The sequence below is a fragment of the Ranitomeya imitator genome, chromosome 6 (genome assembly GCF_032444005.1).
Source record: "Ranitomeya imitator isolate aRanImi1 chromosome 6, aRanImi1.pri, whole genome shotgun sequence".
NCBI classification, from domain to species: Eukaryota; Metazoa; Chordata; class Amphibia; order Anura; family Dendrobatidae; genus Ranitomeya; species Ranitomeya imitator.
In genome coordinates, this window is record NC_091287.1 from 386,516,857 (window position 1) to 386,535,643 (window position 18,787).

The window sequence follows — 18,787 nt, forward strand, 5'->3', positions numbered from 1 at the left end:
GAAACTACGCTGCATTAGGCCTTCAAATTGGGTATGGGGTGTAGAGAGATGGTGTGTTCCACTCCAAGGTGTTCCCCAGGTTGCCTTTCCTGAGCTTCGATCTTCCGGCTCTCGTTTAGTAGTTCTTGGAAACTACACTGCATTAGGCTTTCAAATTGGGTATGGGGTGTAGAGAGAGGGTGTGTTACACTCCAAGGTGTTCCCCAGGTTGCCTTTCCTGAGCTTCGATCTTCATGCTCTCGTTTAGTAGTTGTCGGAAACTACGCTGCATTAGGCCTACAAATTGGGTATGGGGTGTAGAGAGAGGGTTTGTTACACTCCAAGGTGTTCCCCAGGTTGCCTTTCCTGAGCTTCGATCTTCCGGCTCTCGTTTAGTAGTTGTTGGAAACTACGCTGCATTAGGCCTTCAAATTGGGTATGGGGTGTAGAGAGAGGGTGTGTTTCACTCCAAGGTGTTCCCCAGGTTGCCTTTCCTGAGCTTCGATATTCCGGCTCTCGTTTAGTAGTTGTTGGAAACTACACTGCATTAGGCCTACAAATTTGGTATGGGGGAAACATTGGCGCATCTGCGGTCCCTCCTTCCTCTAGGCCTCCACTGACCTGTCTACTGCTGCCCGTGTTCCCCTGGAACCAATTTAAAATTGCCTACAAGCAGCCCAATTTATTATGTTAGGGCTTCGAAGCCTGTCTGCGGTCCCTCCTTCCACTAGGCCTCCACTGACCTGTCTACTGCTGCCCGTGTACCCCTTGAACCAACATCATAAAATAAAAAAAAAGTATTTTGCTTATAAAAAAGAAAATACTGGTGAGATATCAAATGCAGACATTTTAACATTAAAAACAAACACACAACTAAAATCTGGTACAGTACTAAAAATGGCCACCAGCTACAATTACTTTCTCCTGCAAGTAGTTAACTGAAAGGTTTTTTAAATTGAAAACACAGATATGGCATCCAACGAGTGTTGTCCTGTCGCGTCTTCTTTATATTATTGCCGAGAAGATGCAAAACAATGAAAATAATAAAATCATTAATTACCAAAATAATAGAGAAAGTCAACACCACATTGCAAATACACATTCATTCCAAATAAAGAAGCAGGGCGCGTCCGAGGGTGAGTATATACCTAATAAGAATATAATCACCCTCGGACGCGCAATGCTTATTTCCAACAGCCTTCCTTCCTAAGAATCAGCCCTTCCGTGGTGTAGAGAGACGTTGTGTTACACTCCAAGGTGTTCCCCAGGTTGCCTTTCCTGAGCTTCGATCTTCCGGCTCTCGTTTAGTAGTTGTTGGAAACTACGCTGCATTAGGCCTTCAAATTGGGTATGGGGTGTAGAGAGATGGTGTGTTCCACTCCAAGGTGTTCCCCAGGTTGCCTTTCCTGAGCTTCGATCTTCCGGCTCTCGTTTAGTAGTTCTTGGAAACTACACTGCATTAGGCCTTCAAATTGGGTATGGGGTGTAGCGAGAGGGTGTGTTACACTCCAAGGTGTTCCCCAGGTTGCCTTTCCTGAGCTTCGATCTTCATGCTCTCGTTTAGTAGTTGTCGGAAACTACGCTGCATTAGGCCTACAAATTGGGTATGGGGTGTAGAGAGAGGGTTTGTTACACTCCAAGGTGTTCCCCAGGTTGCCTTTCCTGAGCTTCGATCTTCCGGCTCTCGTTTAGTAGTTGTTGGAAACTACGCTGCATTAGGCCTTCAAATTGGGTATGGGGTGTAGAGAGAGGGTGTGTTACACTCCAAGGTGTTCCCCAGGTTGCCTTTCCTGAGCTTCGATCTTCCGGCTCTCGTTTAGTAGTTCTTGGAAACTACACTGGATTAGGCCTTCAAATTGGGTATGGGGTGTAGAGAGAGGGTGTGTTACACTCCAAGGTGTTCCCCAGGTTGCCTTTCCTGAGCTTCGATCTTCCGGCTCTCGTTTAGTAGTTCTTGGAAACTACACTGCATTAGGCCTACAAATTGGGTATGGGGTGGAGAGAGATGGTGTGTTCCACTCCAAGGTGTTCCCCAGGTTGCCTTTCCTGAGCTTCGATCTTCCGGCTCTCGTTTAGTAGTTCTTGGAAACTACACTGCATTAGGCCTTCAAATTGGGTATGGGGTGTAGAGAGAGGGTGTGTTACACTCCAAGGTGTTCCCCAGGTTGCCTTTCCTGAGCTTCGATCTTCCGGCTCTCGTTTAGTAGTTCTTGGAAACTACACTGCATTAGGCCTACAAATTGGGTATGGGGTGGAGAGAGATGGTGTGTTACACTCCAAGGTGTTCCCCAGGTTTCCTTGCCATTGCTTCGGTCTTCCGACTCTCGTTTAGTAGTTGTAGAAAAGTACACTGCATTAGGCCTACAAAATGGGTATGGGGTGGAGAGAGATGGTGTGTTACACTCCAAGGTGTTCCCCAGGTTGCCTTTCCTGAGCTTCTATCTTCAGGCTCTCATTAAATTGTGGTTAAATGGAACAACTGCATTTGGCGTACTAGTTGGTTTGGGGCCTACTATCGGTGTCTGCCACTCCTTGCTGTTCTCCTGGTTTCCTGTCCTGAAATTCCATTTTCAGGCTCTCGTTAAGTAGTTGTTAATGTTAGACTGCATTTGGCCTACTAGTTGGGTTGGGGCCTACTATCGGTGTCTGCCACTCCTTGCTGTTCTCCTCCACTGAACAAAGCTGTGCCGCCTGTTTACTACGGTTGCCAATTTTGAACTGCATTTCGACTACTTACTGATTTGGGCCTACTCTCTGTGTCAGCCTCTCATTCCAGTTGTCCTCCACTGCAATGCCCCCTGGTTATTCCTGTGTTACCAATTTTGAACTGCATTTAGCCCACTTTATTCTTTGGGCCTATATCTGTGTTTCCACTTCATCGCGCCCATTGCCCAGCCAGTGATAGATGAGTCTGCTGGTACATTGACCCATAACGCAACATTCCCCGTGCATGCTACACAACAACATTGTGACCCTGCTGAAAGTCAGGTTGCTCTTCCCGCATAGCATACCACCTTACACGGGGACAAAGAGGAAGTTGCAGATGAAAGTGCAGGTTCCTTCATCAGGTGGGGGGAGGAATACTAGTTGGCGACGTCACTGGCACAGGGCCTCTCATAGTACGCAAAAGTGTTGCTGCCGGTGGGAGGCGCCCCCGCCGTGCAAACACACCGCTGTACTTTGAGGGGCCCTGTGCCAGTGCCAATGCCAACAAGTGGGCCCCCCCTGCTTGCTCAGGATCACAGCACTTGCAAAGTTGAAATACTTACCTCTCCCTGCTCCACTGCCGTGACGTGGTCCAGATTTCCTGGGCCCACTAATTACTTGAACCAGCCCTACCCCACACAACTTTAGCCAAATGACCCCCAATTTCAAATGCCTTCCAATTATTATAAGGTAAATTACGCTTGACAAGCTTCATTAAGAAGAATGGATGGTTTTGAAATTAAAATGGGCACTCTAGGTGTTTTCCTGGCCCCCACTTACTGCCGACTATGCTGCCCCATTGACTTGCATTGGGTTTCGTGTTTCGGTCGATCCCGACTTTACGTCATAATCGGCCGATTTCACTCGACCCGACTTTTGAGATAGTCGGGTTTCGCGAAACCCGGCTCGACTCTAAAAAGGTCAAGGTCGCTCAACTCTATCGTTTAGTAGTTGTAGAAAACTACACTGCATTAGGCCTACAAAATGGGTATCGGGTGGAGAGAGATGGTGTGTTACACTCCAAGGTGTTCCCCAGGTTGCCTTGCCATTGCTTCGGTCTTCCGACTCTCGTTTAGTAGTTGTAGAAAACTACACAGCATTAGGCCTACAAAATGGGTATGGGGTGGAGAGAGATGGTGTGTTACACTCCAAGGTGTTCTCCAGGTTTCCTCGCCATTGCTTCGATCTTCCGACTCTCGTTTAGTAGTTGTAGAAAACTACACTGCATTAGGCCTACAAAATGGGTATCGGGTGGAGAGAAATGGTGTGTTACACTCCAAGGTGTTCCCCAGGTTGCCTTGCCATTGCTTCGGTCTTCCGACTCTCGTTTAGTAGTTGTAGAAAACTACACTGCATTAGGCCTACAAAATGGGTATCGGGTGGAGAGAGATGGTGTGTTACACTCCAAGGTGTTCCCCAGGTTGCCTTGCCATTGCTTCGGTCTTCCGACTCTCGTTTAGTAGTTGTAGAAAACTACACAGCATTAGGCCTACAAAATGGGTATGGGGTGGAGAGAGATGGTGTGTTACACTCCAAGGTGTTCTCCAGGTTTCCTCGCCATTGCTTCGATCTTCCGACTCTCGTTTAGTAGTTGTAGAAAACTACACTGCATTAGGCCTACAAAATGGGTATCGGGTGGAGAGAGATGGTGTGTTACACTCCAAGGTGTTCCCCAGGTTGCCTTGCCATTGCTTCGGTCTTCCGACTCTCGTTTAGTAGTTGTAGAAAACTACACTGCATTAGGCCTACAAAATGGGTATCGGGTGGAGAGAGATGGTGTGTTACACTCCAAGGTGTTCCCCAGGTTGCCTTGCCATTGCTTCGGTCTTCCAACTCTCGTTTAGTAGTTGTAGAAAACTACACAGCATTAGGCCTACAAAATGGGTATGGGGTGGAGAGAGATGGTGTGTTACACTCCAAGGTGTTCTCCAGGTTTCCTCGCCATTGCTTCGATCTTCCGACTCTCGTTTAGTAGTTGTAGAAAACTACACTGCATTAGGCCTACAAAATGGGTATCGGGTGGAGAGAGATGGTGTGTTACACTCCAAGGTGTTCTCCAGGTTGCCTTGCCATTGCTTCGGTCTTCCGACTCTCGTTTAGTAGTTGTAGAAAACTACACTGCATTAGGCCTACAAAATGGGTATCGGGTGGAGAGAGATGGTGTGTTACACTCCAAGGTGTTCCCCAGGTTGCCTTGCCATTGCTTCGGTCTTCCGACTCTCGTTTAGTAGTTGTAGAAAACTACACAGCATTAGGCCTACAAAATGGGTATGGGGTGGAGAGAGATGGTGTGTTACACTCCAAGGTGTTCTCCAGGTTTCCTCGCCATTGCTTCGATCTTCCGACTCTCGTTTAGTAGTTGTAGAAAACTACACTGCATTAGGCCTACAAAATGGGTATCGGGTGGAGAGAAATGGTGTGTTACACTCCAAGGTGTTCCCCAGGTTGCCTTGCCATTGCTTCGGTCTTCCGACTCTCGTTTAGTAGTTGTAGAAAACTACACTGCATTAGGCCTACAAAATGGGTATCGGGTGGAGAGAGATGGTGTGTTACACTCCAAGGTGTTCCCCAGGTTGCCTTGCCATTGCTTCGGTCTTCCGACTCTCGTTTAGTAGTTGTAGAAAACTACACAGCATTAGGCCTACAAAATGGGTATGGGGTGGAGAGAGATGGTGTGTTACACTCCAAGGTGTTCTCCAGGTTTCCTCGCCATTGCTTCGATCTTCCGACTCTCGTTTAGTAGTTGTAGAAAACTACACTGCATTAGGCCTACAAAATGGGTATCGGGTGGAGAGAGATGGTGTGTTACACTCCAAGGTGTTCCCCAGGTTGCCTTGCCATTGCTTCGGTCTTCCGACTCTCGTTTAGTAGTTGTAGAAAACTACACTGCATTAGGCCTACAAAATGGGTATCGGGTGGAGAGAGATGGTGTGTTACACTCCAAGGTGTTCCCCAGGTTGCCTTGCCATTGCTTCGGTCTTCCGACTCTCGTTTAGTAGTTGTAGAAAACTACACTGCATTAGGCCTACAAAATGGGTATCGGGTGGAGAGAGATGGTGTGTTACACTCCAAGGTGTTCCCCAGGTTGCCTTGCCATTGCTTCGGTCTTCCGGCTCTCGTTTAGTAGTTGTAGAAAACTACACAGCATTAGGCCTACAAAATGGGTATGGGGTGGAGAGAGATGGTGTGTTACACTCCAAGGTGTTCTCCAGGTTTCCTCGCCATTGCTTCGATCTTCCGACTCTCGTTTAGTAGTTGTAGAAAACTACACTGCATTAGGCCTACAAAATGGGTATCGGGTGGAGAGAGATGGTGTGTTACACTCCAAGGTGTTCCCCAGGTTGCCTTGCCATTGCTTCGGTCTTCCGACTCTCGTTTAGTAGTTGTAGAAAACTACACTGCATTAGGCCTACAAAATGGGTATCGGGTGGAGAGAGATGGTGTGTTACACTCCAAGGTGTTCCCCAGGTTGCCTTGCCATTGCTTCGGTCTCCCGACTCTCGTTTAGTAGTTGTAGAAAACTACACAGCATTAGGCCTACAAAATGGGTATGGGGTGGAGAGAGATGGTGTGTTACACTCCAAGGTGTTCTCCAGGTTTCCTCGCCATTGCTTCGATCTTCCGACTCTCGTTTAGTAGTTGTAGAAAACTACACTGCATTAGGCCTACAAAATGGGTATCGGGTGGAGAGAGATGGTGTGTTACACTCCAAGGTGTTCTCCAGGTTGCCTTTCCTGAGCTTCTATCTTCAGGCTCTCGTTAAATTGTGGTTAAATGGAACAACTGCATTTGGCGTACTAGTTGGTTTGGGGCCTACTATCGGTGTCTGCCGCTCCTTGCTGTTCTCCTGGTTTCCTGTCCTGAAATTCCGTTTTCAGGCGCTCGTTAAGTAGTTGTTAATGTTAGACTGCATTTGGCCTACTAGTTGGGTTGGGGCCTACTATCGGTGTCTGCCACTCCTTGCTGTTCTCCTCCACTGAACAAAGCTGTGCCGCCTGTTTACTACGGTTGCCAATTTTGAACTGCATTTCGACTACTTACTGATTTGGGCCTACTCTCTGTGTCAGCCTCTCATTCCAGTTGTCCTCCACTGCAATGCCCCCTGGTTATTCCTGTGTTACCAATTTTGAACTGCATTTAGCCCACTTTATTATTTGGGCCTATATCTGTGTTTCCTCCTCATCCTGCCCATTGCCCAGCCAGTGATAGATGAGTCTGCTGGTACATTGACCCATAACGCAACATTCCCCGTGCACGCTACACAACAACATTGTGACCCTGCTGAAAGTCAGGTTGCTCTTCCCGCATACCATACCACCTTACACGGGGACAAAGAGGAAGGTGCAGATGAAAGTGCAGGTTCCTTCATCAGATGGGGGGAGGAATACTAGTTGGCGACGTCACTGGCACAGGGCCTCTCATAGTACGCAAAAGTGTTGCTGCCGGTGGGAGGCGCCCCCGCCGTGCAAACACACCGCTGTACTTTGAGGGGCCCTGTGCCAGTGCCAATGCCAACGAGTGGGCCCCCCCTGCTTGCTCAGGTTCACAGCACTTGCAAAGTTGAAATACTTACCTCTCCCTGCTCCACTGCCGTGACGTGGTCCAGATTTCCTGGGCCCACTAATTACTTGAACCAGCCCTACCCACCACAACTTTAGCCAAATGACCCCCAATTTCAAATGCCTTCCAATTATTATAAGGTAAATTACGCTTGACAAGCTTCATTAAGAAGAATGGATGGTTTTGACATTAAAATGGGCACTCTAGGTGTTTTCCTGGCCCCCACTCACTGCCGACTATGCTGCCCCATTGACTTGCATTGGGTTTCGTGTTTCGGTCGATCCCGACTTTACGTCATAATCGGCCGATTTCACTCGACCCGACTTTTGAGATAGTCGGGTTTCGCGAAACCCGGCTCGACTCTAAAAAGGTCAAGGTCGCTCAACTCTAATAGCAACACCACAGAAGAAATGCTAGCACAGGCATCCAGTATCCTTTGTTTCAGATGCTGGGGTCATCTGAAGGCAATTGTCTATGCTGTGAACATACGAGATGTGCAGCATCTAAAACAACGGGTACTGGAAGCCTGTGCTAGCATTTCTTCTGCGGTGTTGCTATCAGTGTATCAAGAGTGTTAGAAGAGGGTTGCATTGCCAATCCAACACAATGGGCGGCACTTTGAATACATTCTATGTGTGGTCATAAACTTGTAAATAACTCATAAAAACATAAAGTTACGTTAAAACCAAGCACACCATTATTTTTCTTGTGAAATACTCAATAAGTTTGATGTGTCACATTGATATGGAAATTTGGGTTGGATAAATCTATCCCGTGTGTGCTGCGGCCGTTCCCAATAAGACTGAGTATTTTGAGCGCTCATCAAGAATGGACTGTACACCATTGTGACAGAAAAGCATTCCATCAATACTGACCATTTATTGTACATACATAGTTTTATAATTGCGTATAGAAAGGAGAGGTTAGGGGTGGTTAGTGAATTACCATATTGTCTAGCTCCTCTGTCATTGGTTATCTAAATATATATGGAATATTGTGATTAATGCACATATGAATGCTGATTAAGCAACTAAAATGTAGCTTGCGGCATTTAGGACAAAGTTGAGACATCTGATCAGCACTTAATACATCTGGAGTTCTTCTGCTTTTTGGGTGTCTGGAAAGCACCAAGGAACCATCTGGCCTAGCTCATGTGGTCAAGCTGAGCAATTGATTATAAACTAGCTGAGTATATATTAGCTGTGGATAGATGAGTATATATTATTATAGAGGAGTATACATGCAAGTGAGATCTACATGATATAAATATTTCTATCACAAGTCCCCCTTAGATATCACTTGCCCTAAACCTAGCCTCCTGTCCCAAAGCGCTGCAACTCTTTTTTGCTGCCGGTGAACTGACGCAAGCCTAGCGCCTACACCCCACTCCGTACAGACTTTTCGCAAATGGGCGGTCAGGAAATCTGTCCCTAACGTGGGTTCGTTGCAATCAGTCTCTTAGTCAATAGCATGTGTAGTGTATTCTTTATCAGGTAGGTCATCTATTCTGTCAGGCAGGGCATCCACAACATAGTTCTGGCTTGGGTGTCAACTTCTGGTAGGGGAGCGTTCTTGCAATGCGATGCGTGGATCCAAGTGAGTCTTCCCTCAAGATTCACAGAGGTTTGTGTCATTAGCGGCACTTGGACAGGACCATCAGATCTGGGATCGAGTGGTGTTCTCCTTACAAACTTTTTTCACCATCACCCAGTCTCCTGGCTTCAAGGAGTGCATACCGGACACTGAATCTGGATCTGGCAATGAAGAAAAAACTCGAGAATGGATGTTAGCAAGTTTCTTGGTGAGTTCAGTTACATAAGCAGACAAAGTATCATATTACATAGTCAGCTGCTGAGGGAAAGAATACCCCTAGCCTGGGACTAGACCCAAACAAAATTTCATATGGTGACAGCTTTTCTGGGCCTCTGGGAGTGTGCCTAACACTAAGTAGTGTGATTGGGAGTGTCTCCTGCCATGGTTTGTTTGTCTCTTGGGCAATTTTCAACATCCTGTTCTTAAGTGTCCCATTCAGTCTTTCCACTTTCTCGCTACTCTGGGGATTGTAGGGAGTGTGTAGGCCTAAGTCTGACCCTACTGCTGACCAGATCTCTCGTGTGAGACTTGCTGTTAATGCGGGTCCCCATATCTGCATATCTCATCTCTAAGAGTAGCTTCTTTGCAGTAGTCTTTGCTGACTGGTTCCTCACTAGGAAAGCTTCTGGCCATCCTGAGAACACGTCCACGACCACAAGAGCATATTCGAATCCTCCACTTGGCGTCGTCTGGAAGTGGTCTATCTGGATCCTCTGGAAGGGGTACAGCGGTCTGGCAAGATGATGTGTGGGAACTTTCTCCATTTTTCCAGGGTTGCATTTGCCGCAGGTCAGACAGCTGCTAGTAAACTTGGCTGTTGGGGGTGGAGATTCCTGGAGCGAACCAGTAAGCACCTATCAGATCATTCATCTGTGTCTTTGATCTGTGTGTGGGCCCATGTGCCCACTGGACCACCATAGGATACATGCTTCGGGATAAACAGGGTTTGTAGTCCATTGCGTATACCCTTCCTTCTTCATGTGTTGCTCCCTTCCGCATCCAGCATTCCTTGTCCTTTTTTGGAGCTTGCTCTTGCAGCTTTTTGAGCAGATCCCAGGTCATCTGGTCAGGTTTCTTGTCTTCAGTCATCATGTAGTAGCCGTCCGGCTCTACGACTTCTCCCACTTCTCCATATTGTCTTCCCTTGGCTGCTTCTTTGGCTGCCATGTCCGCCATGTTGTTGCCCCGTGCCTCTACTGTGTTCAACTTTCCATGTACTTTGACTTTTAGTACTGCCAGTCTGCCACCATTTTTGGAAGTTGGAGTGTGTCCAGCAGGTCCTTGATGGCTCCATGATGCTTTATGGTTGTTCCGCTTGCTGTGATGAAGTCTCCTGCAGTCCAGATGGGTCCAAAGTCGTGTGCTATGCCATGCGAGTACCTTGAATCGGTATACATGTTCGCAGTCTTGCCTTATTCTGCCATGAAACTTCTCCACAGACTCTGTCTTGTCTTGGCTTATGTCATGTAAGCTAAGGGCTTGTCCTGCCAATCTGCCTTTGGCCCACTCTCTGAGCTGTTCAATTAGCTGTGGCCCTGACTCCCAAGCATGTACATCTAATTCTGCTGGAAGTTTGAATTGTTCCTTCATGATTGGCCAGAGTGCATCACCTGCTTTTATTTCCATTTATGGCCCAGAGATCATTCCAGGTGGCTATATATGTTCGCTGGTTCTGCTACATTCTTCAGTAAAATGGCATGGGATACATCCCTGGGTCTGGAAGATTGTCACCTGACTTCAAGTGCACATAGTGTAATGGTGGTGCCTCTATCTGCCCCTGCATTCTTGGTGCCTGTGGGTTTCTTTTCCTAGTAAGGGGCAGCATGTATGATGTTCCCTCCTCATCTTCATCAGAGGAATAGTCGTGATAGCGTGTGCTGGGGTCATACACTGGCTGATTTTGGACTTAGAAGTTGCCTTTTTATGTAAGGATGTCTCCCCCTTGCTGAAGCTGTGATGGATTAGGTTTATAGTTCTATGTTGGTGTGAATGTAGGCAGCTCTGACCGGTGCTGAAGTTGTACATTATCAACAGATGGTGAGTCCTCCCCCTTTGCACCCAGGGCTGAGCTGTCTGCTGCCTGATGTGTCTGGGGGCTGCCCACTGCATTGTACGTAGGGGGATTTTCACCTTCTTTCCCCGATATCACAACTGGTAATGGCTGGACTGTGCCAGGGTCATAGAAGGGGTGCCTTGTGCTGTAAGCACCACATTGTTTGGATTGGGCGTTGGCCCAGCCGGCAACACCGAAGAAGAAGAGTCTGAAACAGGAGGAGATGTATGGGGCAGAGAAGAAGGAGGAGATGAAGAAGGAGGAGATGTAGAAGATGAAGAAAGGGTTGATGAAAGGTGTATAGGAGGAGGAGGTGAGGGAAAAGGAACAGAGGGAGTAGAAGATGGGAGGTGTGGAGGAGAGAGAAGAGGAGGAGAAGAGAGTCGTGGAGATGTGTGTGGAGAAGGAAGGGCAGGAGGAGATAGGTGTGATGGGGGAGTGAAGAAGGAGGAGAGAAGGAGGGTGAGTGAAGGGGGAAAGAGGTGTGGAGAAGGAGGAGAGAAAGAGTGACAGAGAAAAAGGAGGATAGAGAGGAGAAAGATGGAGGAGAAAGACAAGAAGAAAATTCCTTCTTCTTTGATGCAGCCTGAGACTGCATAGTCAGAGCCACAGTGCCATCTCCCTGTACAAAGGTTGGGCGGGGTGCACCACATACTGTGCAAAAACTCCCTATAGCATGAAATCTGCTGAGAGCATGGGGAGGCGCTGATAGCTTAATACCTTTCCCCATTTTATACACATAAAATCACTGACACTGACATTGCATCTGACACCTGAAACACTCATATGTTTTGAATTCTGTGGTCGAGCTCCCTCCTGTGGTCACAAGTGGTACTTCGGCTGATTTTGTCTATGAGCTTCCGTTGGTGGATGTGAGTGGTACTGCGGCTTCTAAGTTTCCTTCCTCAGGTGATGTGGTGAAGTCGTTAGGTGCTGCTCTATTTAACTCCACCTAGTGCTTTGCTCTTGGCCTCCAGTCAATGTTCTAGTATTGGTCTTGCTTCCTCCTGGATCGTTCCTGTGGCCTGTCATCCTGCATAAGCTAAGTTTTGCTTGTGTTATTTTTGTTTGCTATTTTTTCTGTCCAGCTTGCTATTTGGTTTTTCTTGCTTGCTGGAAGCTCTGGGATGCAGAGGGAGCACCTCCGTACTGTTAGTCGGTGCGGAGGGTCTTTTTGCCCCCTCTGCGTGGTTGTTTGTAGGGTTTTGTGTTGACCGCAAAGTAATCTTTCCTATCTTCGGTCTGTTCAGTAAGTTGGGCCTCACTTTGCTAAATCTATTTCATCTCTGCATTTGTATTTTCATCTCAACTCACAGTCATTAGATGTGGGGGGCTGCCTTTTCCTTTGGGGTATTTCTCTGAGGCAAGGTAGGCTTATTTTTCTTTCTTAGGGCTAGCTAGTTTCTCAGGCTGTGCTCGAGGCGCATAGGTCTGGTCAGGAGCGCTCCACGGCTACCTTTAGTGTTGTTGGATAGGATTAGGGATTGCGGTCAGCAGAGTTCCCACGTCTCAGAGCTCGTCCTATGTTTTTGGTAATTGTCAGGTCACTCTGTGTGCTCTGAACCTCAAGGTCCATTGTGGTTCTGAATTACCTGTTCATAACACTCATACCCCTTACTGCAGGGCTTTTAACAAACAAACCTGTGACTGTCAGCCACATGGAAAACCCGGACTGGAAATCCATGACTGCCATGCACACCTATGGACTTCATCCGTCTCCATGCACAACCTGGGGAGAACACACAGCGATCCCTACCTGTGACACAAGTCACTGCCTCACACTATACAGAAAATTTTCATAAAATTTTAACTTTTTTTTTTTTAAATCAGCAAAGTTTTTTCCCATTACAGGCGACAATATAAATAATGATTTATTGAACTTAAGCATTTTGATATGTTTAGTTTGAATGAAAAGTAAGTGGATGTTGATGCTGTAATAAAACAAAAGAGATGAAAAGTGAAAGGCTGCACAGACAATACACTAAGCGGTAATGTAGTTACGATGGTTTTGAACTTATATACAGGTCGATTCTAGTTGCTATGGCAGCGAGAAGAAAGATAACTGCTAAAAGTACGAGAATGAGACCGAAAGCTAACCACACATATTAAGATGTATCTAATAATTCACCAGAAAAGATGGCATGGATGGCATGGCTGGAAAACACAAAATGCCAAATAATAACATTGAACTTTGAAAGATCATCAAGAATTTTTACAAAGACTGCTATGGAACTGAATGCAGTGATCACCAAACTCATTAGGACAACATAAGATAAACGGACCTTGCCTCACTCAATGGGACTTTTTACTACATCTCCCATAAATTAAAATCAACAGTGCTTTTCCCGTGTAAAAAGTAGCTGAACTGTCTGCTGTAGTATGAAGTTGACCACTAGGTATAACCAATGGGACTACTATTTTCTAGCCTACCATGCAATTGACATGAGTAACAGCTGACGCTTTCACTCTTGCTAGTTGACTCATATAAAGGTATTGTCAGAACAGATTTTTCAACAGTGCTGCAGAGACAAGTTCTGGCGCTATGTAATAACTGTCAATTTGAGTGATGTCTTTGTCTTACTTATTAAAGTGTCACAGGAACCATGGTAAATGTTTACAGGACTAAAGAGAATTGCAAAATCGGTACCAGCTCTGCAGCAGCTCTTGTCGCATGTGTGTTGTCTTCTTTATTATAGCTTTAGAGATGGATGAAAATGCCTGATGGTTCATATTAACAAGCCATGTAACAAAAAATGTAATTCATATGAGGTTTAACTACCCTCCTTATACATGATTTCAAGCTGACATTCTGTAACATGCTGATAGTTGGTATTAAATTTAAAAGGTAACATACCAGTATATTAATACGGTATATTGTTATATTATAGCAACTGTTTTTTAATTTTGATCAATAGGAGGCTAATGCCGAGACCCTCACAGATTGCTCAAAAGAAAGGACAGAGGCAATAAACTTATCGTTGGGCACAAGCGGAGCCATATACAGACCTATAGACTTCCTATTATGCCAGTACATCTCTCTCCATGTATTCAGGAATAACCTAAGTGTTGCTTTCCCTTCCTTGATCGATCAGTAGGAGATGCCCACACATCAACACTATTTGATAATGACTATAAAATATCGAAAGGTTTCATAAAGTTTAGCTACCCTTTAAAGTATATCAATGACTAAAAACAGAATATTGGCTTCCAAGAGTGAATCACATGAACAGCTCAGAGACTTGCCTGTTAGTTTTATATAGTGTGCAGTACTATATAGGTAGCCACATTTACTGTTTGTATATGTAACATGATAGACTGGTCCCTCAAGAGTCACCCTCATATCATCAGTCCGTAAAACATTTGAAAAGTCTGCCATCAGATATTTCTTGTAGAACAGCAAATGGCGATTTGTTGAAGGAGCACTAGCGGCCGTCCCAATGGGGAGGAAATAAGTGCGGAGGTCCAGCCGGATACCCCACAACGGGGGAGAAAGACTTGCAACAGGAATAGAATAGCCGGTCTCAGGAGCACAGAAAGAGAACACAGCCACCAGTTAGGGTAAAACCACAATGCGTTTCAACGGCGTGCGCCGTCTTCTTTCTTCTTCACGTGGATATTAATGATATGCAAGGAAGCAGTATTTAACCTTACAAGGACAAATCACAAAACAGTGGCAATTACATATGCAAATGTAACGTACAAAAAGTGGGCATGTATAATTTATTACAACATTTTAGCAGCAAAGCAGCAAATATAACTTGCAGATAGTGGGCATGTGTCATTTGTTACAAGATTTTAGTAGCAACAAATTACCTAATAAAAAACAATTAAAAGAAAAGTAAGAATAAAAAATAAAAATAATAACCAAAATAATAATAAAAAATCAGCATAAAAAATTATCATAAAAAAATATTTCTTGGCTCAGTCTAAATGTTTCAACCATATGTGTCTTATTCAGTGGTGGTCGTACTTTTTGGGCACTCTTAAGGAGCTTGCAATTCTAAAATATGACAGCACTGTATTGTAATGGTCGCTTCATATTTGATTCTTCTCAAATCTTTGGCAGTTAAAGTGCATCTTTTTTTCTCAACACATTTTTGTGACCCTTTTAACTTTTTCTAACAAAACTTTTAATGGTTCTGTGATCACGACCCAATATATTAACAATTTCAAGAGTGTTGCATGCCTCTGTAAAACTTGTAACAATTTTTGATCTTTTTCAGAGTTAGTTAAATCTCTTTTTTGATCCATTTGCCTTTTGGAAAATAAGCTGCCTAAGAATTCTTTGATAAAGGGCATTGATATATTAGGTCACACCCTTCTTTATTATACAAATACACGTCACCTGATTTGTTTCATCCAATAAGCATTCATGTTTTTACACATGGAGTTGGAAAATACGCACAAAAATGATGGTATAGTTAAATTACAAATCTGCCTAAAAATGTTGCACACAGTGTAGAATATTTGTATAGTTTACAGTGTTTTCTATTTTAATTACTGTATATATCTTTTTGATCCACAGGAGCTGGAGTAGCTTATCTGGAGATCTGAGGCCGGCATGATCGCCACTGGAGGTCTGTTGCGGATCTCTGCACGGAAACAGGATCCTCTGAGAGCAAAAAGTCAACCTCCAAAACGCAAGCGGAAAGCAAAAAAGAAACGCAAGAATGATGTTGTGGTAGTGAAAGGAAAACTTAAACTCTGTTCTATTTCTGGGTTAATTGCGCTATGTGGAATTTTAGTACTTCTTGTTGGAATTGCCATGGCTGTTATGGGATATTGGCCGAAAAGTCATACAGTTTATCATGGAGGTCTTGGGACAAATAAAGCCAAATTTTCATCAGGTGATACAAATATAAGCACTGCTAACAGAAACCTATCCTGGAGCCATCACAACAGTCAAGGAGCTAATACTTTCAAAGAAAATAACACAAGCATAAAAAGCCGTCATCAGAAAACATCTTCTGGGTCTTCTGGTTTTCTAGCAGGTCTGTTTTCTGGATACCTACACTCGGATAATCTTAAAGTTTTTGGCCCTCTAATAATGGGTATTGGAATATTTCTATTTATTTGTGCTAATGCAGTTCTACATGAAAATAGAGACAAGAAAACTAAAATTATTAACCTGAGGGATCTCTACTCTACAGTGATTGATGTTCATGGCATGAAATGTAAGGATGGAACTCCACTAAATGGCTTTGTAAATTATGTGCAATCACGGAGCATTGATGGGAAAGCTGGTGGAGACTCTTTTGGAGCTGCAATGTTAGCTAAGAGCTCTTGGCATTCTGCTCTTGGTGGTACAATTACATTTTCCCCTCCGAATCCTAGGGAACCAAGGACGTCTTCTCCAAAGGTACATCGTCATGCAGGAGAGAACTCCAACATGGATGAGGCTGTATACAGTATTTACAGGGAAAGGTCAAACTCTGCATTACCATTTGACAGAATTTCTGGGAGGGGGCATGACAATTATTCTCTTTCTGGATCACCTGATTTAAGGTGGGATAGAAGCAGCACAAGTTCTATTGTTGGTCATTCCCTTAGTGCATTTACATTGCCCATTGTGAAGTTAGATAACTGTCTCTTGGAGAAGAAGGAAGAACGTGGGGAAGGTAAAGGTGCCAAAGAAGTACAGAAGGGAGAAATTGAATTGAGTTTGAAAAATTTTAGCCATGTAGACTTAAATTGGGAAATTCCCAAGGTCCATAGAAAACTACCCTTAAGGCGTCAGAGCACAAGCTGTCTGCCAGACTTCAGGAGACCTATGTCACCTGGTCACCTGTCAGACTTGGGTAGCCAGTCTCTAAGTAGCACAGATTTAGACTGTAGCCTTTTGGTGAGATCCTCCCCATTTGGCAAAACGAAACCTGCAGTTCTTGTGGATACTCTTACAACAGCACCATTAATAAGAAGAGATTCCCAGAGCTCAGGGTCTGACCAATCAAGCAATAAGGGCTACGTTCATCTGGAGGAGGCAGGAACCTCCTTTGAATCTATAGACACCTCAGCCAATAAAACCCAGGAGGAATGTGATGATTCCGAAACCATAGACATAGACATTCCCTTGGAAGATACCAGCACAGAACATGTAGTACATCTTAAGAAGCAGTACACAAATAAAGAAAAACTGTTGATGCTCTCCAAGTCACATGCTAAGTCCGAAGAAGATGATCTAGATAACACAACTATTTAAGGCACAAATGCAATTATAGCAAAATCTTTAATCTTAGATTTATTCACAAAAAGTTCCGGAATATGCTGTTTTACATGGAGCTTGCCAATATCCAAAGATCTGCAGTGTCAACAGTTGTCATACGTATTGATAACCGTCACAAACATCTGATTGTAACTGTATGTATGATTGAAACCAAACTGTATTAATAAACTTTAAAATAGCCCGTCTTAAACACTTAATATGATATGAGATAGATTATTTTGAAGATAGCTGTGCACTTCATTTTTGGCTATGGTAGATCTTTTTATTGCTGATGGCACGTCAGTACTGTAATTGCTTTGTTATGGCAATTTAGTTTGGCTTGCTCAAACGCTTAGGCAGCAAGTCTGTCTACCTACTGGAATAACTGAATTTTATTTTTGAGAAGATATTTTAGAAGTTTTATCATTGCTTTGTTGACAAAAATATTAAAATACATTTTAAAGATGGACAAAGAACAGATTTCAGTTGATTTTATGGGACTGTTAAATATATTCAGATTTTTATTTTCAAATATTTTAAACCCTCCTGTAAAACGTTATATTGGGTGTTATGGCTATAAAATAAAATGACAGCATTAATAATAATAAAAATCTTTTAAGAAATGTTTACATTTAACTATATCACAAGCACCAAAATGTATTTTTGTTATTTTTTTTTTCTTAACCTATTGCAGTATTTTAATATTGGCATGCAAACAATTGTGCTTCATAAAAGCAGACTTGAAATGCAGAGTATACGATAAAATATAAATCTATTTGCTAGCTACCATAGACTTTAATTTCTTTAAATGGAAATTAAGTGAACTGCATGATAAAATGTATTTTTGCTACATTCATATCTATTCAATGTAGATTTGCATCACTGGCCCATTTGTCAGAATGTCAGCCTTTGGATGTTTTCTATTATCAAGATTCTTTATAATAACAATAACAATAAATAAAATAAAATAAATACTTTTACTACTAAAATGTATAACAGCGTTATTAGCACATTTTGCTTTTCAAATATTCTTCCTAAAGTTACATTTTATGGGAAATATATTGATATGAAATTGTAGATTAAGATTGTCAATTTGTGGAAATAGATTTTCATTGTTTGTGTGATGCTTTATTACAGGTAGAATGGACAGTTAAGGAATCAGGCTTGTAAAGTGGTTAAATGTGACAACCTTTTTTATGTCTTGTAAAATGTACATTCATTTTTTTGATGGGAAAAAAGCATAGTCATTAATGTTACTATCATAAGCACCAAAAAATATAATGGACGCTATTTTAAATCAATGAGTTCTACAAACATTTGTCAGGATCCATTAGAACATTCATCCCACAAGTTCAAGTTTGTTTCTTTTAAAATAAATCTGTCACCAGGTTTATGCTTTTCAGTCTGAAAGCAGCATAAAATTGGGACAGAGACCCTGATTGTAGTAATGTGTTACTGGGTTTCTTACTATAATGTTGATAGTGTTTTATTTACTGCAGCTATGTTAGTCTTTTCAATCATGTGCTTCTTCTAACCCTGTCCATATAATTGTATGGAGTTTTCAATCTACACTATGTATAGGGAGAAGGCTGACAATCAGTAAATGGATAGGGGGCAGAGATAGCCAGAGCTCATTAATATTGATAACTACATAGCAGAAGCTCACCAGCGAGAGGACTAGCAGAGCTGCAGCA

The 18,787-nt window shown here is 43.6% G+C and overlaps 1 protein-coding gene across 2 annotated transcripts in view; it reads left to right on the top strand.

The window, feature by feature from the left end:
- TMEM200C (transmembrane protein 200C) overlaps nucleotides 1-18,392 on the top strand; it is a 225,489-nt gene extending 207,097 nt beyond the window's left edge. Inside the window, exon 2 of one of the 2 annotated variants that reach the window (XM_069731081.1) lies at nucleotides 15,417-18,392. In XM_069731081.1, the coding sequence (XP_069587182.1) occupies nucleotides 15,453-17,090 (1,638 nt within the window). In that variant the 5' untranslated portion in view covers nucleotides 15,417-15,452 and the 3' untranslated portion in view covers nucleotides 17,091-18,392. The remainder of the gene's footprint in view (nucleotides 1-15,416) is intronic. The other variant, XM_069731082.1, reaches the window with a different exon arrangement.
- Nucleotides 18,393-18,787: the final 395 nt, after the last annotated feature.